The 21,578-nt window shown below is 56.3% G+C and overlaps 1 protein-coding gene across 1 annotated transcript in view; it reads left to right on the forward strand.

The window, feature by feature from the left end:
* The window catches only part of CUL1 (cullin 1), a 35,872-nt gene extending 17,704 nt beyond the window's left edge, over positions 1-18,168 (forward strand). Inside the window, exons 7-21 of the mRNA XM_007532715.3 lie at positions 218-380; positions 1,759-1,889; positions 4,662-4,769; positions 5,211-5,317; positions 8,054-8,102; positions 8,955-9,086; positions 10,227-10,344; positions 11,749-11,825; positions 12,322-12,453; positions 13,270-13,362; positions 15,739-15,786; positions 15,872-15,954; positions 16,532-16,637; positions 17,264-17,377; positions 17,844-18,168. Coding sequence (XP_007532777.1) covers positions 218-380; positions 1,759-1,889; positions 4,662-4,769; positions 5,211-5,317; positions 8,054-8,102; positions 8,955-9,086; positions 10,227-10,344; positions 11,749-11,825; positions 12,322-12,453; positions 13,270-13,362; positions 15,739-15,786; positions 15,872-15,954; positions 16,532-16,637; positions 17,264-17,377; positions 17,844-17,924 — 1,542 coding nt within the window. The 3' untranslated portion in view covers positions 17,925-18,168. The remainder of the gene's footprint in view (positions 1-217; positions 381-1,758; positions 1,890-4,661; positions 4,770-5,210; positions 5,318-8,053; positions 8,103-8,954; positions 9,087-10,226; positions 10,345-11,748; positions 11,826-12,321; positions 12,454-13,269; positions 13,363-15,738; positions 15,787-15,871; positions 15,955-16,531; positions 16,638-17,263; positions 17,378-17,843) is intronic.
* Positions 18,169-21,578: the final 3,410 nt, after the last annotated feature.

Raw genomic sequence — 21,578 nt, forward strand, 5'->3', positions numbered from 1 at the left:
AGCGTAAGTTAGGTTTACTTTTTTCCCTGTGGGGGAAAGGAGAGAGAGGGAGGGAAGGAGGGAAAGAGAGAGAGGAAGAAGAAAAAAAAGGAGAAGAAGGAGGAGGAGATGAGACGGAGCAGAACCATGGGGGGCCCTCCCCCTCAGACCCTGGCGGTGACACTTGGCCCCCAGGGCGTCTGCTGACCTGCCCTCTGCCCCCCCCCCCCCCCCCCAGGCCGAGGCGCGGCTGCTGGAGGAGCAGCGCAGGGTGCAGGTATACCTGCACGAGAGCACCCAGGACGAGCTGGCGCGCAAGTGTGAGCAGGTGCTCATCGAGAAGCACCTGGAGATCTTCCACACCGAGTTCCAGAACCTGCTGGACGCCGACAAGAACGAAGGTGAGCCCGCGGCAGGGCAGGCCGGGTGTGACCGTGTGGCCCTGTGTGTGTGTGGAGCTCGGGCCTCGCTGCGGAGCCCCGGGGTCTGCCGTGGACCGCACACTTGTCACCCACCCCGGTCTGCCTCCCCGTGGAGAGTCTCCCAGAAAAGAGGGCTGCTGGACTGTGAGAGTATCTCTCGTCTCGTTTTGGTTTTCTGTTCCGTTTTTGATTTCTTTATTGTGGGATGAATGGTTTCTTTACAGTCAGCAGTGAAACACAATAGTTGGGACAGGCGTAACACTTGCCAGTTTTCCACATAACGATTCGACCCCCACTAGGTCCTCCTCTGCCATCCTGTTCCAGGACCTGAGCCCCCCACCTCCATCCCGGAGTCTTTGACTTCGGTGCAATGCACCAGCTCCAGTCCAGGTTCTGCTCTGTGTTTTCCCTTCTGATCTTGTTTTTCTACTTCCGTCTGTGAGTGAGATCATCCCGTACTCATCCTTCTGTTTCTGCCTGATCTCACTTCACATGACTCCTTCGAGCTCCATCCAAGATGGGCTGAAGAAGGTGAATTCCTCATGAACCTGAGACTTTGAAGCTTCAGGAGTAAGAGTCTCTTGGCATAACCACTATGCCATCCTACCCATCCTACCGAGACGTGTCTCGGTTTTCCACGTAACAGTTGGACCCCCTCTAGGTCCTCCTCTGCCATCAGGTTCCAGGACCCGAACCCTCCTCCCAGCCCCAGAGTCTCCCCTCATGTTTTACTGGAACATGCTGACACTCAGGTTTGGGGTTTTTCTTCTTTGGTGTTCATTAACCAGCCCTGAGCCAAGCATGGGGTAAGAAACGCGGGCCTCCCCACCCCATAAGATTTCTAAACACAGGAGAGAACAGGGCGCAGCTCGGAACTCAGACCCTCACACCCTCACACCTGCCAGTCCGCTCGGGGGGCTGCTGTACTGCCTGCCAGGGCCGCTGAGCTCACTCCTGTTGAAAAGGTTTCTTTGTTGACTTTTTTCAAGGTGATTTATTTACTTAGAGAGAAGCAGCCTTGCTGTAGCGCACAAGACGACGGGAATGAACTCAGGCTCTCGTGCCAGCCTGACTGTCCAGTGTTGTTCCCACTGCGAGCCCTCCCACGCTGTCACTGTTTCTTGGGGGTTATTATTATTATCATTATTATAACTTTGGGTTTTTTTTTAATTGGATAGAGATAGAAGTTGAAAGGGGTATCTACAAGGGAAACTAAACTGTAGAGCCCTGGTCACTGAGGCCTAGGGTCGTGGTTATTCCGGTTAGTGTCTCGTGTCAACATAGAGACGTGACTAGCAGGACAGATAAGTAACCAGAGCCGGTCGCCGAGCGTAAAGGTGGTGCCTCCCTGCCGCAGATTTGGGCCGCATGTACAATCTCGTCTCGAGGATCCAGGACGGCGTGGGAGAGCTGAAGAAGCTTCTGGAGACACACATCCACAATCAGGGCCTGGCGGCCATCGAGAAGTGCGGAGAGGCTGCTCTGAATGTGAGTGCGGGGCGCTTAAGAATCAGAATTGATTTCTTGATAATTTTTTTTTTTCCTTGCATGTGACCTTCTGGCCGTCACGTCTCCCTGTCACTCTGGCTCCTCCCAGCCGTATTTACATTAAACCATTGAGGGCCGGGCCGGGCGGTGGAACACCTGGTTGAACACACCGTTACCAACCGTGCTCAAGTGCCCAGGTTCAAGCCCCTGCTCCCCAGCCGCAGGGAGGAGACTTTCTGAGCAGTAGGGCACGTCTGCAGGTGTCTCTCTTTCTCTTTCTCTCCCTCTCCCTCCTTAATACCTCTCTGTCTCTGTCAAATAAAATAAGGGGGGGAAATGGCCACCAGGAGCCCCAGAGATAGCCCTGGTGGAAAAGGAAGGGAGGAAGAGAGGAAGAAAACTTTTAAAACTTTGGTGGTGGCGCACCTGGCTGAGCACACCTGTCACAGTGCGTAAGGACTCGGGTTCAAGCCCCTGGTCCCCACCTGAGGGGGAAAGCTTTGTGAGTGATGAAGCAGGGCTGCAGGTGTCTCTGTCTCTCTGTCACCCCCTCCCCTCTTGATTTCTGGCTGTCTCTATCCAGTGAGTTAAGAGATAATTGGGAGTCGGGCTGTAGCGCAGCGGGTTAAGCGCAGGTGGCGCAAAGCACAAGGACCGGCATAAGGATCCCAGTTCGAGCCCCGGCTCCCCACCTGCAGGGGAGTCGCTTCACAGGCGGTGAAGCAGGTCTGCAGGTGTCTATCTTTCTCTCCTCCTCTCTGTCTTCCCCTCCTCTCTCCATTTCTCTCTGTCCTATCCAACAACGACAACAGCAATAATAACTACAACAACAAAAACAACAAGGGCAACAAAAGGGAATAAATAAATTAAATAAATATTAAAAATTAAAAAAAAAAAAAAGAGAGATAATTAAGGGGGGGGGTGGCGAGGACAGTAGCACAGCGGGTTAAGTGCACATGGTACAAAGCACAAGGACCGGCATAAGGATCCGGGTTCAAGCCCCAGCAATAACCCTGGAGGCAAAAAGAAAAAAAGAAAAGAAGGCTTTTAAAACTTAAATGGTAGCCATGGATTAACCTGAATTTAAAAACCGAATCAAGGCTGTCTCCCACGGAGAATAATAATGATAAGTAGCTTAGTGAACTTGTATTTCTTCTGCCTTAACTATCCAAAATCAAACATTTCTTTTCATTTTGTTTTATTATTATTGATTATAATTCTTATTTCCAAAAGATTTTTTTTTTTTTTTTGATAAGTTCATGAAGCTGGTTAAATTGTTGGGCTTATGAGGGGGAAAGCTAGCAGAAGCAGTTACTGTTTCGGTTTTCTGTCGAAGGAAGGTCTTGGGTGTCGTATCTTCTCTCTCTGTCTCTGTCTCTCTCTCTTTCTGCTTTATTTGCTCTTCATAGTCCTGGTTGTGTGCTGGGCTGAAAGTCTCACTGAGACCTGGACTTCCTGCATGGCCTTCCCTGGCCCGGTGCCCCCACCCGGGTCCCTGCCTGTACTACCCCACCCCCATTCCAGGAAGACTTGTCTTTGAAGAAGCTCAAGGCAAAGCACAGGCCTTGGGGAGCAGAGCCCACAGCCACCGTGGGAGGAGGCTGTTGAGGAGTTGGTGGGGCTGTGGCGGCAGGATTGGGCAAGGCTGCCTGGAGGAGGAGGCACTTCAGCAGAGAATTCTGTCTGTGTGGGCTGTCGTTCATTTGTTCCTTTCTGAGAGAAAGGGGGAGGAGCCAGAGCAGAGCATCACCCTCATATGTGGTGCTAGGAATCGAACTCAGGACCTTGTGCTTCCAAGCCAACACTTTATCTCACCTGTCTTGAGGTTTGCCGGTTCAATCCCTTACTCCTCGTGGTGCTTTGATTTCCCTCTCCCTCTCCTTTTCCGCCTCTCCTCCTTCCTCTCCCCCTCCCCCTCCCCTCTCTCCCTTCCCCTCCTCCTCCCCTCCCCCATCTCTACTGGACACACCACCACCCAGCCCCCAAATAATTCAGTCTTTTTTATTTATTTATTTATTTATTTATTTATTCCTTTTGTTGTCCTTGTTGTTTTATTGTTGTAATTATTGTTACTGATGCCGTTGTTGGATAGGACAGAGAGAAATGGAGAGAGGAGGGGAAGACAGAGAGGGGGAGAGAAAGACAGACACCTGCAGACCTGCTTCACTGCCTGTGAAGCGACTCCCCTGCAGGTGGGGAGCCAGGCGCTCGAACCAGGATCCTTAAGCCGGTCCTTGCGCTTTGTGCCACATGCACTTAACCCGCTGCGCCACCGCCCGACCCCCTATAATTCAGTCTTAATGGTATCTCACTACTCTAAAACAGTGAAATATGTACAAGTTGGACAATTCCAGATTCTCATCCCAGTGTCTCTGGGGGTGGTGGCCTTCCCCGTTTTCACTGCTGGGAGTCGGGCTGTGGGGTGTGGGGTGTGGCCTGGCCTCTGCCCCTGCCCCCACAGATGCCCTCGAGCAGGTGGTTTTCATCTGTGAAACGGGGTGCACCTGGGGATGTTGCGGACAGTCAGGTAGGGGTCCCCACTCTGTGTGTCATTTCCTTCCCGTTCTGCCACGGCCAGCTGTCCCCCCGCGGCTCCCCCTGAAAGAGCGGCTCCCCCCCCTCCAGATTACCCGCTTCTCGGGCAGTGCTGATCATCAGCTCTGCGGCTTGCCCCCCGAGAGCCGTGTCCTGTGTCTGAGGACCGAGCAGAGCCCCTCCTCGCGCCGTCCCTGGCCTGACCCCATGTCTGCTCCCCCTCCCCTCCACCCAAAGGACCCCAAGATGTACGTGCAGACCGTGCTGGACGTGCACAAGAAGTACAATGCTCTGGTCATGTCGGCCTTCAACAACGACGCCGGCTTCGTGGCGGCACTGGACAAGGTGGGGGAGACTCCCTGGGGACTGGGAAATAGCAGAATGGCTCTGAGAGAGCTCGCCTGAGGCTCTGGGGCCCGGGCTCAACCTGAGCGGGGCCTGGTGTCGGCATCTGTCTAGCCTGTTTCTATCTTTCATCTATCTGTCTTTCTACCTATCTCTCATGAAAATCAAATTTGGGGGCCGGTTGGTAGCACACATGTGACAGTGCACAAGGACCCGGGTTCGAGTCCCTAGTCGCCATCTGCAGGAGGAAAGCTTTGCGAGTGGTGAAGCAGGGCTGCAGGTGTCTCTCTGTCTCTCTCCCTCTCTACCATTCCCTTCCTTCTTGATTTCTGGCTATCTTTGTCCAATAAATGAAGATAATAAAACAAAGTCTAAAGGGTCCCTGGGGTGTGAGGGGGCTCCCTGGGTGTCTGTCCCCTCACGTCACGTCCTGGCCCGCAGGCGTGTGGGCGCTTCATCAACAACAACGCCGTCACCAAGATGGCGCAGTCATCCAGCAAGTCCCCGGAGCTGCTGGCACGCTACTGTGACTCCCTGCTGAAGAAGAGGTGAGTGGGCCGGGGGCAGGGGAAGCACCGGCCTGAGGTAGCAACATGTCTGTGCGTTCAGTAGCTTCGTCTTTGTTTGTTTGTACCAGGGCACTGCTCAACTCTGGCTTGTGGTGGTGGGGGTGTGGGGGGATTGAACCTGGGACTTCGGGGCCTTGGGCATGAGAGTCTGTTCGCATAACCGTTAACGCTGTCTATCCTCCGCCCAGTAGCTTCTTTTTTGGGTTTGTTTGTTTGTTTGTTTGTTTTGTTTTTGCCTTTTGTTGCCCTTGTTTATCATGTCATTGGGCTCAAACTGGGAACTGGGATCCTTACACCGGTCCTTGCACTCGGCGCCATGTGCGGTTAATCTGCTGCACTACCTCCCGCCCCCACAATAGCTTAGTTTTAAGATTTATTAAGTTAATTTCCTGAGGCAGAAGGAGAGACCAGAGCAGCATGCAGAGCCAGGGCTCAAACCTGGGGCCTCTCGCCCAGACCCGACCACTGTGCCCCCACCCCCACCCCCGGGCCACCGTTGTGATCATTCCTGGTTTTGATTGATTTTCCAGGAGTCCTGATGGCGTTGCATTGTGTAGGCTTCAGGGGCATCACAGCCCACTGCGTCCGCCCACTCGAGGTCCAGTTCTGTCCTGAGGCGAGAGTCTGGTCTTCCTGCCCGAGCCTCTCAGTCACAGGTTCCGTCCCCAGCACCACCACAAGCCAGAGCCTAGTGATAATCTGGATTTTAATTAAAAGATAAATCAATAAATAACAGGGAAAGAAGCCCAAGTCTCCTGGGCCAGAGAACTTTTTTTCCTGTTTCATCCATCCCCCTTCCCTTCCAGTAACCGAGAATTAGGTCTGATGGTCTGAAAGTTTGTCTGTCCGTCTGTTTTACCAGAGCACTGCCCAGCGCTGGTTTGTGGTGGTGCAGGGGACCAGACCTGGGACCTTGGAGCCTCAGGCACAAGAGCCTCTTCACAGAACCATCTTACTGTCTTCCTCACCCCTGAGAGATTGTTCAGCCTGTCCGCTGTGTCGCTCTGCGTAAGGGCCTACAGGCACTTAGCCTGCTGCGCTACCTCCCCATTGATTCCTGGAAGTGAAACCATAAAAGCTCGATGCCGGGAGTCAGGCGGTCGCGCAGTGAGTTAAGCGCAGGTGGCTCAAAGCGCAAGGACCAGCGATAGGACCCCGGTTCAAACTCCCGGCTCCCCACCTGCAAGGGAGTCACTTCACAGGCGGTGGAGCAGGTCTGCAGGTGTCTGTCTTTCTCTCCCCCTCTCTGTCTTCCCCTCCTCTCTCCATTTCTCTGTCCTATCCAACAATGAACGACATCAACAACAATAACTACAACAACAATAAAAAAAAAAAAAAGGGCAACAAAAGGGAATGAATAAATAATTTTTTTTTTAAAAAAAGGGGGGGCTTGTTGCTTCCATTTCCTTCAGATAAATGCCCACAGGTGGGACAGCTGGCTCTCATGGGGTTTCTGGTTTTCATGTCTTGAACCCTCTGCACTCTGCTCTCAGTAATGCGATGCCGGTTCCATGTCCCGTCCCCCCCCCCACAGGGCCGGAGGGCAGCCCCCCTGCCACTGTCCCCCCAGCACTGGCAGCTCGGGCTCACAGGGCTCACGTGGCGAGACCTACTGGTCTCGCCACGTCTTCTGGAGAAGCTTCTTCTCAGTTCTGGGTCCTTTGCTTTGGAAAGATGTCTGCGTGCACATGAGACAGGGTGCAGGCAGGGAACCAGCCCGTGGGCACACGAGGCCTGCGCTCTATCAGCCGGGCTGCCTGCCCAGCTTCTGCCCATTTCTCAGCCAGGTGGTTTGGTTTCTGCCTTGAGTTGACAGTGTATTTGATGGCTCCCCTGGCCCCGAGGTTGGCTCTCCAGGGGCCTCAGGCCGTGATGGCTGCCGGCCTCTCCCGCAGGTCTTTGATATGCCCGGAACCGGTTTCTGTGCGTCGTGCGGGGCAGCGGTCCGGCCTCAGTCCGCAGTGTGTGGCCGTACTGAGCGGCCTTCCCGCCCCTCTGCATGCTCCTGGCCCTTTGCTTGGGAGACCATTGTCCACGAGTGTGTGACGTGGACTTGGGCTCGCAACTCTGCTCCTTGAATGTTTGGACTTTTTTTAAATCATTATTATTCCAAGAATATCCTGCTGGGTTATTTTTTATTTGTTTGTTTGTTTGTTGTTGTTGCTTTTAATTTCATGGGCTACAGAGAGGGGACTGGAAGGGGTAGAGATAGGCCGGAGCAGTAGCACTCTGGCACATGCGATGCCGGCAGTCGAACCCAGGACCTCACGCTTACAAGCCCAAAGCTTTACCACCGTGCCATCTGCCGGGCTGCTTCAGTTCCTGTGCCCATTTGTGGTGTGATTTCAGGGGCACTGGCTTGTGCTCACCTCTGATTTGTTCTTTCTTTGGATTGTGTGGCGGTGCTGGGCCTTCTGTGTTTCCAGACGGATGTTCTGTTCTGTTCTGTGATGCTGTAACCGAGTGAGTGTCCCGGGGGTCTGTTCTCCCCGGTAGAAGTCAGTGTGAGCTGGCTAGGTTGCCAGGGGCAGGGAGGGTCCTCCTCCCCCTCCCCCTCGGCCTCGGCCTGAGCTCATTCGAGAGGGCTGGTCCTCGCGGTGTCCAGAACACAGCCCAGTGGCAGAGTCAGGCTAAGCGGAGCTTGTTGGTAAGAGGTTTTCTGTTTTGTTTGTAAACACGATACACCTTTACTTGTTTGTCTGTTTGAAATTTCAGTTCCAAGAACCCAGAAGAAGCAGAATTAGAAGACACCCTCAACCAGGTGGTAAGGCGCTCAGTAACCAGTCTCTGCCTTTGTCTCCGGGCACCGCGTGCCTGTGGCCCTGGGTGCACACGTACTGACCGGGGTCTTCCGTTTTGGGCGCCAGAGCCCTGCTCAGTCCTGGTTTACGGTGGTGCTGGGGGTTGAACCTGGGACATCGGGCAGGGCCTCGGGAATACAAGCTTATCCGGTAAACCGCCGTGCTGTCTCCCCGGCTCTCACTTTGTTTGGTTTTAACATGTTGCCAGGGACCCACCCCAGGGACCCACCCCAGGGACTTAGCCTGTGGAGTACTGCCGGGCCCTCTCCCCAGCCCGACCTGTGTTTTCCATCCTGACCACTTTTCATTTTTGTTGTTCACCAGAACACCACTCAGCTCTGGCTGTTGGTGATGCTGGGAATCGAACCAGGTTCCTCCCACTCACAAGTCCTGTGCATTAAGAGGACCAGGAGGTAGCACAGTGGTTGCACATCAGACTGTCGTGCCTGAGGCTCGAAGGTCCCCGGATTGAGCGCCCAGCACCAGCATGAGCCAGAACTGTCTTCCTTTCATAATAGCTCAAATCTAAAAAGCACAGAGGCCAAGGCATCCACAGAGGCTGGAGTGTCCCCCACCGTAGACTCCCACCTGTTTTAGTCCTGGGGACTGAGCCCAGGACCCCCTGCACGCCGGCCAGCACTCTGCCCGCCGTGATAGCTCCCATCAGGCCCCTCAACACAGTTAGGGCTGATGGTGGAAGCAGACGCCAGCTTGAAGGGCACCATTTATCCTGCTGAGATGCTGGTGGGGCAGGGCGGGGTGCAGTGCAGGGACCGTCCCTGGCCCAGGCGCCATGCTGCCCGCCGTCCCTGCAGATGGTGGTCTTCAAGTATATCGAGGACAAGGACGTGTTCCAGAAGTTCTATGCCAAGATGCTGGCCAAGCGGCTGGTGCACCAGAACAGCGCCAGCGACGACGCCGAGGCCAGCATGATCTCTAAGCTCAAGGTATGGGGCCGGCCGGGGCGCTCGGGGGCTGAGGGCCACTCAGGTAGGCTGGGGGCCGTTGGAGGGCTGGGGGTCGCTCAGGGGGCTGGGGGCAGCTCAGGTGGGCTGGGGGGTCTCTCGGGGTTGGGGGGGTCTCAGGAGGCTAGGGGGCCACTCAAGGGCCTGGGGGTCTCTCTGGAGGCTGGGGGCCGCTTGGGGGGTCTGAGGGCCTCTCGGGCTGGAGGCTACTTGGGGCTGAGGGTCTCTCAGTGGCCTGTGTTGTCTCTTAGGAGGCTACGTGCCACTCAAGGTGCTGAGGGTCTCTCGGTAGGCTGGGAGCCCCTCGGCATAAGCCACAGCCTGCCTGGGGCTCGGGTGGCCCCACCCCCCTCTCCAGCACTCGCCCACCCTCCTCCCCTGTCAGCCCTGAACTTGGGCCTGGCTCCAGCTGCCGGTGGCCAACTGGCTGTTGGGCTCTGCCCTCCGTTTCCTCTGTGCCCCATGTCTGCGTCTGTCCTAGGCCTCCCGCGGTCCTTTCCTTAGCGGCCTCTCTGCGTCGCCCCGTGTGTGGTCTGGGAGCCTGCTGGCCTTTCCTCATGGCTGTCCCGAGTCCTCCCCAGGCCCTTCTGCCTGGCCTCCTGTCAGTGACCTCCGGTGTCTCCCCTCCAGGCCTGTTACCCTGGAGTCCGGGGGGTGGGGCTAGTCTGCAGTCTAGACTCACCTTCCCTGGCTGGGAGTCAGCAGAGTGTGTGGCTGTGCAGACGCTGGCCCCAGGGGTAGAGAGAAACTCAAGAGTGAGAAGGGGGAGCTGGGCGCCAGTTAAGCGCATGTGGTGCAAAGCACAAGGACCAGTTCGAGCCCCCGGATCCCCACCTGCAGGGGAGTCGCTTCACAGGCGGTGAAGCAGGTCTGCAGGTGTCTGTCTTTCTCTCCCCCTCTCTGTCTTCCCCTCCATTCTCCATTTCTCTATGTCCTATCCAACAATAACGACATCAATAACAACAACAATAATAACTACAACAATTTAAAAAAAGGGCAACAAAAGGGAAAATGAATGAATGAATGAATGAATGAATGAATGAATGAATGAGAAGGGTGTCTGGGCCAGTCTCGTCCCTGGCCGTCGCTGAGGCCTCTCTGGGCCCCTTGTCGACACTCCAGCAAGCGTGCGGCTTCGAGTACACCTCCAAGCTCCAGCGCATGTTCCAGGACATCGGCGTCAGCAAGGACCTGAACGAGCAGTTCAAGAAGCACCTAACCAACTCAGAGCCACTGGACTGTGAGTGCCGCCACACAGGGGCCCTACAGGCTCATGGGGGTGGGGGGTTGTCAGGAAGTCAAGGACAGACAGACAGGAAGTTCCTCCCTAGGGCCTTGTGCCTCCCCCCCCCCCCAGAGCCCAGATAGGTGACGGGGCCACCCCAGGTGAACACCTGCCGGCTCTGGAACCACCTTTAACCTTGTTATGACCTGTGCAGGGTGTTTGAAACTATCAGAGCCAGCCCCAGCCCATTAACGTCCAGCTGCAGGCCCCCCCAGCCTGCTCCCAGAGTTTCAGGATGAGGAAGCTCCACTGCCGTGTGGGGAGCCAAGCAGCTGCCTGAAGGGTAACGGTCATCACACAGTTGAGCACACCACGCGTGTTGTCTGTGTGTCCGTCCGCAGGGAGCAGTGCTTCCCACAACAGCGGGGTCCGCTGTGTACTTGGGGGGCTTTGCTCTCTTGGCCTTGGGGTTCTGACACACTGCCGGGCTAGCGTGGGGGTGCCCCTTCTTGTACTCTGTGGGTTGGAGAGATGGCGACCGGAGCCAGCCTGGGCTGCTACTCACTCAGCGACGCGAGAGAGATGACTCAGGAACAGAGCTGGTGGTGGCGAGGCGATTCAGTTCTTTATTGGTCAGAGAGCCCAGGCTTTTTAAAAGGCAGACCCGGAAGTGGCAAGTCAGAAACGGAAATGGCTTGACATGGTTTGGAAAGGGGCGGAGAAAGGCAAAAGGGACTGGGAAAGGTAGGGCCTTCCTTAGCAACTGTTGCGGGGGTTTAACTGGTAGGATTAATAATACCCTGCGGGCAAGGGGGGTCTTGAGGGTAGAAAGTAGATCAAAGGAATGGAATGGGTGGGGATCTTTCAGGCAAAACTATGATTATGTAGATAATAAGGGAGCAGGCCATATATCAGGAATGCAGCGTGCTTTGTGAGGCAGGGAGTCTGATAAGACGAGGCAAACCTTGGGGGGGGGGTGTTGTGTCCCTCCTTACTCGACCTCTCAGTAGAGAGAGAGAGAGAGACTGACAGGATGGATGTCCCCTCAAGTCAAGCCCTGCCAAGCTCAACCACATCCTCACAATTTCCCTACAACACACCTCAGGCAGCACCTTGGGGGGGGGGGTTACTCATTAAGCAAGGGAAGCCCGAGGGGCGTGGACTCTCATGGGGGCAGGAGAGGAGCAGGAAGCTCCCTCGCCTGAGAGAAAGTTCCAGGCTCCTCAGCCTTTCACAAGTCCGGACTGAGCAGAGTAACACAGTTAGACAGACTCCATCTCATCTGTAGTTACGGCTGCAGCAGGGTCCTTTGCGTATGGTGCTTTAGTGCCGGGGTCGCCCTTGTCTGATGTCCGTTGGTGACAGACGGGCTGACGGACTGAGCGGGTCCTGCCTCCCCCTCCCCTCCCCCCCCCCCAGTGGACTTCAGCATCCAGGTCCTGAGCTCCGGGTCCTGGCCCTTCCAGCAATCCTGCACCTTCGCCCTGCCGTCCGAGGTGAGCCCGGCCGGGGCCTGTCCCAGTGCTGCTGTGTGGAGGGGACCGTGGGGGGTTGAGGAGGGACGCGGGGGTGGGGGGTGGCAAGCAGCACCCTCAGTCTGCTCCCCGCAGATCACTCTGGACTCTGCTCCTGGGGCCCACGTGCCGTATCTCCCACGTTTTCTTACATGTTTGATTTGATGTGCTGGGACAGAGAGAGGGAGGGGAAGAGAGACACCTGCAGCCCTACTTCACTTACGGAGAAGCTTCCCCCAGGCAGGTGGGGGAGCAGGGGCTTGAACCCAGGTCCTTGCGCACAGTGATGCGTGCCCCTGAGCGGGTGTGCCATCGCCCGGCCCCCTCGTCCATTCTGTCGCTGTGACCCAGGGTCTCTGGCGAGCACGAGCGTCCACACCCAAGTCCAGGGCTTCACAAGTCAGGCCTCCGGAGCCTGGTGGCGCGGGCGTGGGGGCACAGGGCCGGGAGCCCCCCGTCAAACGCTTTCCTCCCCCAGCTGGAGCGGAGCTACCAGCGCTTCACGGCCTTCTACGCCAGCCGGCACAGCGGCCGGAAGCTGACGTGGCTGTACCAGCTGTCCAAGGGGGAGCTGGTGACCAACTGCTTCAAGAACAGATACACCCTGCAGGTGAGGGGCCCCGAGGGCCTGACCCCACGCCCCCAAACTAGCTTGTAGCACCCCAGAAAGGGACGTCTTCTGGCCCAGGGACCCATCCCTCGGTGACCGAGCCTCACTTTTAAGTAAAAAGAATCAAAAGAGGAAGGGCCGGGAGCCGGGCGGTGGCGCAGTGGGTTAAGCACACGTGGCACAAAGCACAAGGACCGGCACAAGGATCCCGGTTCGAGCCCCCGGCTCCCCACCTGCAGGGGAGTCGCTTCACAGGCGGTGAAGCAGGTCTGCAGGTGTCTGTCTTTCTCTCCCCCTCTCTGTCTTCCCCTCCTCTCTCCATTTCTCTCTGTCCTATCCGACAACAACGATAGACAACAAGGGCAACGAAAGGGGAAAAGATGGTCTCCAGGAGCAGTGGGTTCGAAGTGCAGGCACCGAGCCCCAGCGATAACCCTGGAAGCAAAAGAAAAAAACAAGGGGGCGTGCCCCCACCCGACACATGCACGCACACGCACACGCACACATGCAAACACGCACACACATACGATCGTGCCCCCCCCACTCGCACACACGTGCGGTCGTCGGGTGGTGGGGCGTGAGCGGTGCCCACTATGGGGGACGTGCCTGGCCACGGGGGCGACCCACCTTAGAGTCAGAACCACCAGCCGGTGTCTGGAGGTGGCGTGGGACCGTCCCACCGAGTCCCCAAGGTGGGGCAGGGCTGATCCGCTCCGCCAGCCCAAAGAGTCTCGGGTGCTCCCCGGGCCGAGTCGCCTGCAGGCTCTGGGTTTGCCCTGACGCGTTTCTCTCTCTCTCCCCCTCCCGGCCGCGAAGGCGTCCACCTTCCAGATGGCCATCCTGCTGCAGTACAACACGGAGGACGCCTACGCCGTGCAGCAGCTCACGGACAGCACGCAGATCAAAATGGTACGCGGGGCCTCCCCGGCCGGGTGGGGGTCTGCGCCGCGAGGGGACGCGCTCCGGCTCTGGCCTTCGCCTCTGTCTCGGGGAAAGATGTCTGGGTTTATATATGAACGCGATTCACAGGCGACACACAGCCCAGAGCTCCATCCACCCCGGCCCAGGCGGCACCCGGGATCGAACCGAGAACCACAGGCCTGCGAGTCGAGCTGTTTTCGCCCCCCCTGCCCTGAACCTCTGTCCAGCTCAGTTTCTCTCTTTTCTGCTTCCGTCTGTTACTCTCAGCGCAGAGATCCCAGCCTCCCCCTGACATCTCTCTAGATGTCCCCCCCTCCCCCAGGCCGCTAGTCGTCCCAGTCAGCCTGAATTTCTGTCAGGTGTCTTTGTGCTATAACTGGCTGCTTTCAGACACACAGGCAGCGGGGTGTGGGTTTTTTTTTTTTTGGGGGGGGTCTTGTTCTTTTAATTAATTTATTTTTTATTTATAAGATGGAAATATTGACAAGACTACAGATTAAGGGGTACATTTCCACACAATTCCCACCACCAGAACTCCCATCTCCCATCCCCTCCCCTGATAGCTTTCCTATTCTCTATCCCTCTGGGAGTATGGACCCAGGGTCATTGTGGGTTGCAGAAGGTGGAAGGTCTGGCTTCTGTAATTGTTTCCCCACTGAACATGGGTGTTGACAGGTGGATCCATACTCCCAGCCTGTCTCTCTCTTTCCCTAGTGGAGTAGGGCTCTGGGGAAGCGGGGCTCCAGGACACATGGGGTCATCTGCCCTGGGAAGTCTGGTTGGTGTCATGGTATATCATCTGGACCTGGTGGCTGAAAAAAGTTAAAATATAAAGCAGAACAAATTGTTGACTAATCACGAACCTACAGGCTGCAATATCGCAGATGAAGATTTGGGTCTTCATTTTGGAAAAAGCTAGAAGGTCTATTGTAGGCATATCCCTGACCACAGAATGCGACCTCGGAACCGCAGGGATGCAGAGGTTCCTGGGCTCTGGGGCTGACTATGGGCCCCAGATCAAACCGGTGGGGTTGACATTCAACAATATTTCTAGACAGCCCCGTATTTGGGAGCTACTCTCTTGCCTGATCCAGCTTTCTAGCCCTTTTGCCAGCCACGACACCATCTTCCCAGACAATAAATAACCGGGTGGCAGGGGAGTGGGGGGGGGGTGTTCTGAGCAGCACAGGCCACGGGCTGTGAGAATTACCAGGATCTCTCTCTGAGTGACTCCACACACAGCAACTGCTGCTAACTGTCGATTCCATTCTGTCTTCCACCCAGTCCCCTCACCACCGCCACCACCACCTACCCCCAACCGCAAGACTCATCTCAGTAGATCTTCCTGATAGACAAGATCGTGCAGTATTTGTCTTGTCTTTTACTTGGCTCAGCAGAATGCCCTCACAACCTATTCATATCATCGCAAAAACTGGACTCTTCCTTGTTTAGAGCCAAATAGTGTTCTATTCCACATCTAAACACTGCATCTGGGGCCAGGTGGAGCGCACATGGTAAAATGCACAAAGACCTGGGTTCAGGCCCTCCGGTCCCCACCTGCAGGAGGAAAGCTTGGCAAGTGGTGAAACAGGGCCCCCAGGCGTCTCTTTATCCCTCTTACCTCTTCCCTGCCCTCTCGATTCCTGGCTGTCTCTCTCCAGTAAATAAAGATAATAGACTTTTTTTTTTTTTTAATGATTTCTTTTAAAAAAAAAAAAAGAGCCCTGCATCTTGCTTATCTCTTTATCTGCTATGGTTTCCATTGGCTTGGGGGCGTTGGTGGGGGATGGTTGTTTGGTTTTTTTGTTTTTGTTCTTTTTTCCCAGAGCCTCAGGCAGGGGAGTCTTTGCAGAACCACTGTGCAGTCTCCCCAGCCCCCGCTGGCTTTTGCAAACTGTGCTGAGTCTGGGGGGGGTTAGTGTTTCACTGCGGGAATCCCCAGAAGGGACCTGTCGGGTCTGCGTGTAGCGAGGGCCCTCCCTCCCGGCCCCAGCAGCTCTGTTCCCCTCGGCCTTGCTGCTGCCACCACTCTCCTCTCTCTCTCTCTTTCTCGGGGGCCTCTGGCTGGCAGCACTGAGGAAGTGGAGCCCCTTGCAGGGTCAGGGACTGAGTCAGCCTGTGCTTGGTGCCTGCTCTGAGTGACGAGAGTCTGGCTTTTCTGCCAAGGCACCCAAGCCTGGGGGGGGGGGGGGGGCGGTGGTTCCGTCGGGGTGGTGAGTTCAGGACCCGCCAAGAGGCCCCTCCTGTATCTCCTAGTTTCCTGCTAGCCTAGCCCCGTGCTCCTTCCAGGGGACACTTCTCTCTCCTGGGAAGGCGGGCTGGGGGACAGCACATCCCCCCTTAACGAGCCTCTTTCCCTCGCAGGACATCTTGGCACAGGTCTTACAGATCCTGCTGAAGTCCAAGTTGTTGGTACGTGACGCTGATGCCTTGGAGCTGGGGGGGGGGGGGGGAGGCTGGTGCCATTGTTGTATCCTCACGGCCCCCTGGCCCCCAGGTCCTGGAAGACGAGAACGCGAACGTGGATGAGGTGGAGCTGAAGCCAGACACCTTGATAAAGTTGTATCTCGGCTACAAAAAGTAAGAGACACCTCTCGGTGGATTGTTCTAGACCCCCCGGCCCCACCCCCGGGTGCCTCTGCCGGCCGGTATCACATGGGGAGGAGGGGGTCTGGGGTTTCTCCTTGTTTGCAAAGTCTTTTTTTTTTTTTTTTAATCTATGTTACTTACTTTGGGTAGAGACAGAAATAGATAGGGAGGGAGAGAGAAGGCTAGACTCCTACAGCCCTGCTTCACCTCTTGTGACGCTGATGCCCTGCAAGTGGGGACCGGGGGCTTGAACCTGGGCCCTTGAGCACCGTATCATTTGCACTCAGCCAGACGCGCCACCACCCGGCTCCTCGGCTTGCAGGGTCTTTGCCAGCCTCTTCCCTGAACGACAGCCTCCTTGAGTGGTCCACACAGACGTTGAGCCTCTGAGCCCAAGGGTCCTGACTCAGTTTCCCCTCTTAGAGTGGGGGGGGGGACTGTTACTGAGCATCCTGGGGCTTAAGAGCCAGAGGGGATGTGCCTGGACGTCTGAGAGAGAGAAGGTGGCGATGGAGGCCTGAGGGCGCCTGCGGGACGAACCCCCATGTCCGCCTTGCTCTCTCGGCAGCAAGAAGTTGAGGGTGAACATCAATGTGCCGATGAAGACGGAGCAGAAGCAGGAGCAGGAGACCACGCACAAGAACATCGAGGAGGACCGCAAGCTTCTAATCCAGGTGACGGCCTGGCCCTGAGCTGCCGGGGGGTGGGGGGGGGGGGTCTACAGTCGTGACACGGCCGCGGACGGGCAGTCGGGCACCATGGAGCCCGCAGGACTGACCTCTTGCAGCTTGTTTGTTTGTCTGGTCAAACAAACAAGTGGCGTTGCCACTTCAGATAGAGTAAGGCCGGGCGGTGGGCACCCACTTGAGCACGTGTTACCATGGGCCAGGACCCGGGTTTGAGTCCCCGCCCCACCTGCGGGGGGGAGCTTCATGGGCGGAGAAGCAGGTCTGCGGGTGTCTCTGTGTCTCTCTCCCCTTCCCTCCCTTTCTCTGTCCTACCGAATGAAAGAAAGGAAGGGGGGAAATGGCCGCTGGGGGCAATGGATTTGTGGTGCAGGTGGCAGTAGATGGGTGGGGTGGGAGATGGAGGAGGAGGGAGAGGACGCCTCAACGCCTCACACCGGAGCTTTCTCCAGTGCGGTGGGGGCCGGCCCTAGGACGCCGTGCGGACTCACGCTCGCTCCCGAGGCCACAGGGCCTGGCATCCGGGGTGGCCTTGGGGTGGGCAGCCTGGACACCGGGTGGGCCCCCCCCCCCGGCCACCAGAGTGAGTGGCGCCCGCCATCCTCGGCCCCCAGGCGGCCATCGTGAGAATCATGAAGATGAGGAAGGTTCTCAAACACCAGCAGCTGCTGGGGGAGGTGCTGACCCAGCTCTCCGCCAGGTTCAAGCCCCGTGTCCCCGTGATTAAGGTACCAGCCTGGGCGCCGGCCCCGGGGAGGCCGAGGGAGGGTCGCGGCGTAGGCCAGATGCCAAGCTAGGAACGGAGAGGCAGGTGGGCCGGGGGCCACACACAGCTCAGCTCGAGCGGGGGGCTAGGATTCCGAAGCTTCCCTCTGCCCCCCGCCCCGGTCCCCTGTGCCTACCGGGGGTTCAGGACGGGCCCTCCAGCAGTCTCCCGCCCCGTGAGCACCCCACTGCTGGGCCGCCTCTGGGCTTCTCCGTCGCCTCGCTGAGACCGCGTGGGGGGCGGGCTTTGACCCCAGGTGTCGGGGCTACAGGCGAAGCAGGCGCACCGTCAGGCGAGCCGTCCTGCTGGCCCCGGGCTGCCCCTAGCTCCAGGAGCCCCGGGCTGAGTGCTGGGGGGGCATTCAGGAGGCAGGCTTGGCGCGCACCCCCCCCCCGCCTGCCAGGGTGACCCCCCCACCCCCTGCCCAGAAATGCATCGACATCCTGATCGAGAAGGAGTACCTGGAGCGCGTGGACGGCGAGAAGGACACGTACAGCTACCTGGCCTAGCCCCCACGGACGGACGGCAGGCAGCGGGGGGGGGCCCACCCGCCCCCGCGGGACGCTCAGGACCGACACATTTCAGCCTGTACATAGGACCCACACCGGGGGGCCCCGATCCCGGGCCGGGGCTGCATGCGCCGCCCCCCCCCCCCCAGCGCCCCCTGCCCGCCAGCCCTCGCCGCGGAGAACCGTTTGTACAGTGTTTGATTTTATAACGTGTGAGAATAAAGACAAGTAAAGGGTTTCCGTACACTCGCGTTTGGTCTTACCTTGCGAAAGGGGGCTCGAACCCGAGGACTCGTGGGGTTGTGGGCAGCCCTGCTGCCTGCTGCCCAGCCCTCGAGCAGGCCTGGTCAAGGAGGGAGTTGAGGGGACTCCTGCCTCAGGCCTGGGGGTCCTGGTTCAACCCCCCCACACACACACACACCACACCACCGTGCGCCAGAGCCGACCAAGGTTCTGGGGGAAACAGGCGAATAAAAATGACCCGTGGGGGTGGTAGGGGCAGGTGGTGGCACTCTGGATTAAGCACATGCGTCACCCCATGCGCAAGGGCCTGGGTTCAAGCCCCGCTGCAGGGGTCGCTTCATGAGAGGTGAAGCAGGGCTGCAGGTATCATCTCTCTGTCGCTCCCTCACCTCTCAGTATCTTTCTGCTCCGTCAAATGAAAGGAAGAACTAAACTGGGTGGGGGGTGGGCAGTGGGTTAAACACACATGACCCGAAGCCCAAGGATCCCGGTTCAAGCCCCAGGCTCCCCACCTGCAGGGGAGTCGCTTCACAGGCAGTGAAGCAGGTCTGCAGGTGTCTGTCTTTCCCTCCCCCTCTCTGTCTTCCCCTCCTCTTTCCACTTCTGTCTTCCCCTCCTCTCCACTTCTCTCTGTCTTCCCCTCCTCTCTCCACTTCTCTCTGTCCTGTCCAACAACAATAACAACGGGAAAAGGTGGCCTCCAGGAGCAGTGGATTTTTGTAGTGCAGGCACTGAGCCCCAGCAATAACCCTGGAGGCAAAAAAAAAAAACTAAGGCTCAGCCTCCCTTGTCACAGCAGCACCCAGGCCACTTCCTGGGAGAGGAGAGCTTGCAGGCAGGAGACGCGGCCCCTGGGTGACCAGAACCCCAGCCTGTCTTGACTGTCACCGTCCCTCTGTGGCCAGAGACCTCAGTCCTGACTCCCATTCCTGGTCACTTCTGGTGGGAGACAGGTGTCCTGGGAGGTGGCCTCTGGTGCCCTCGTTCCTGTGAATGTCGGGCTCGTTCTCAGGCATCTGGGCAAGGCCGTCACTAAGGGGGAGGATGAGTTGAAAGTTCAAAACTGGTCAGGGAGGTAGCACAGTGGATAAAGCACTGGGCTCTCAAGCATGACGTCCTGCATTCTGTCCCCGGCAGCACATGCACCAGAGTGATGTCTGGTTCTTTTTCTCTCTCCCCCTCCTGTCTTTCTCATAAATAGATAAAATCTTTTAAAAAAAGGAAGAACCAGGTAGCAACGGTGGCCCAGCTATATACAAGATGCTGGGTATTATACAGCAAACCCTAACAAAAGGACATTTCAAAGTTAACCCAATTACCAAATAATGTGATGATAACAATAACTATCCATTGTCTTCTTGAACCTTAAGACAGCAGGAATCTCACATGTTCACTATAGAGAGCCTATATTTCCCCCAGCCCTGGAACCTTAGGGTGGGGCCCACTTTCCTGCATGCTTCTCTCAATTCATATCAAATAATATTGCATCCGCCGATCGCAACCTAATCAATGCAACGAATGCCACCCAGCATGTTTCACTTCAGACTGTGTCCAGAGACTTCAGGTGTGGAATGACAACCCTTCAGCTTCATTGCTCAGGTGAGACCTTTCCTTTCATAGTATTCTCTGATTCCATCCCAGGTGGTTCACTTCCTAACAAAGTCCCAAAACCTAGATATAGACCAGGTCCCCTGAGATAGAGCATATGTTCACACGTATCCATAAACTAGGGCAAAATATATACCTGAAAGCAGAAGTACACAAGAGTCTGCAGTGAGTAACCCCCAACACTTCGTCTGCACTATTCCAGCCTTCAGGTCCATAATGGTTCAATAATTTGTTTGGCTTTATATGTTAACTCTCTTTTCAGCCACCAGGTTCCAGATGCCAGAATGATATGCCAACCAGACTTCCCTGGACAGACAACCCCACCAATATGTCCTGGAGCTCTGCTTCCCCAGAGACCCACCCTACTAGGGAAAGAGAGAGGCAGGCTGGGAGTATGGACCGACCAATCAACACCCGTGTTCAGTGGGGAAGCAGTTACAGAAGCCAGACCTTCCACCTTCTGCATCCCACAACGACCCTGGGTCCATGCTCCCAGAGGGATAGAGAATGGGAAAGCTGTCAGGGGAGAGGATGGGATGTAGATATTTGGTGGTGAGAATTGTGTGGAGTTGTACCCCTCCTATCCTAAGGTTTTGTTAATGTCTCCTTTTTTAAATAAGTAAATAGAAAGAAAGAAAGCTCAAGACTGTGGTCCGGGAGGTGGCGCAGTGGATAGAGCATTGGACTCTCAAGCATGAGGTCCTGAGTTTGATCCCCGGCAGCACATGTACCAGGGTGATGTCTGGTGCTTTCTCTCTCTCCTCCTATCTTTCTCATTAATAAATAAATAAAATCTTTAAAAAAAAAAAAAAAAAGAAAGCTCAAGACTGACATCAGGGAACTAGTTCAGCCCCTTAGAGCACAAAGAGCACCGGTTCACTCACACATCTGAGGTCCCAGAAGCCGCAGGTTCAATCCCAGAGCTCAACTGTGGTCTTCCTTCTCATAATAAGCACTTAAAGGAAAAGCGCAAGATACCACTTAGTAACGGGGGTTTGGGGAGGGGCCAGTAGCAAACCTGTTAAAACGCACATATCACCATGCGCAAGGATCCAGGTTTGAGCCTTCACTCCCCACCTGCAGAAGGGATGCTTCTTGAACAGTGAAGCAGGTCTGCAGGTGTCTCTCTGTCTTTCTCCCTCTACCTCCTTCCTCAATTTCTGTCCTAGCCAATCAAATAGGAAAAGGAGGGAGGGAGAGAGGGAAGGATAGCAGGCCGTGGTCTTAGAAGGACAGGCTTCAGTTTGCTTCCCACCATCACCACCTGAGTGATGAATGCTCTGCTTCTCTCTCGCCCCCAGCCCCATCTTAGGTTAATAAATAAAAGGGGGTCAGGAGGCAGCATACTCAGTTGAGCACTCACATTACAGTGCCCAAGGACCTGGGTTCAAGCCTCTGGTCCTCACCTGCAGGTGGGAAGCTTCATGAGTGGTAAAGCAACACTGCAGATGTCTCTGTCTCTCTCCCTCTTTTATTTCCTCCTGCTTTCTCGGTTTCTCTCTGTTGCTATCCAATACATACATAAAAGAGAAAAGTGAGGGGGCCCAGCGTTAGCACAGCGGGTTAAGTGCATTTGACGCAAAGCACAAGGACCAGTGAGGATCCCGGTTCGAGTCCCCGGCTCTCCACCTGCAGGGGAGTCACTTCACAGGCAGGTCTGCAGGTGTCTGTCTTTCTCTCCCCCTCTCAGTCTTCCCCTCCTCTCTCCATTTCTCTCTGTCCTATCCAACAACGGCAGCAATAACAACAACAATGATAAACAATAAGGGCAATAAGAAGGGAAACCATGGCCTCCAGGAGCAA

This window comes from Erinaceus europaeus, unplaced genomic scaffold, assembly GCF_950295315.1.
Source record: "Erinaceus europaeus unplaced genomic scaffold, mEriEur2.1 scaffold_277, whole genome shotgun sequence".
Lineage (NCBI taxonomy): Eukaryota > Metazoa > Chordata > Mammalia > Eulipotyphla > Erinaceidae > Erinaceus > Erinaceus europaeus.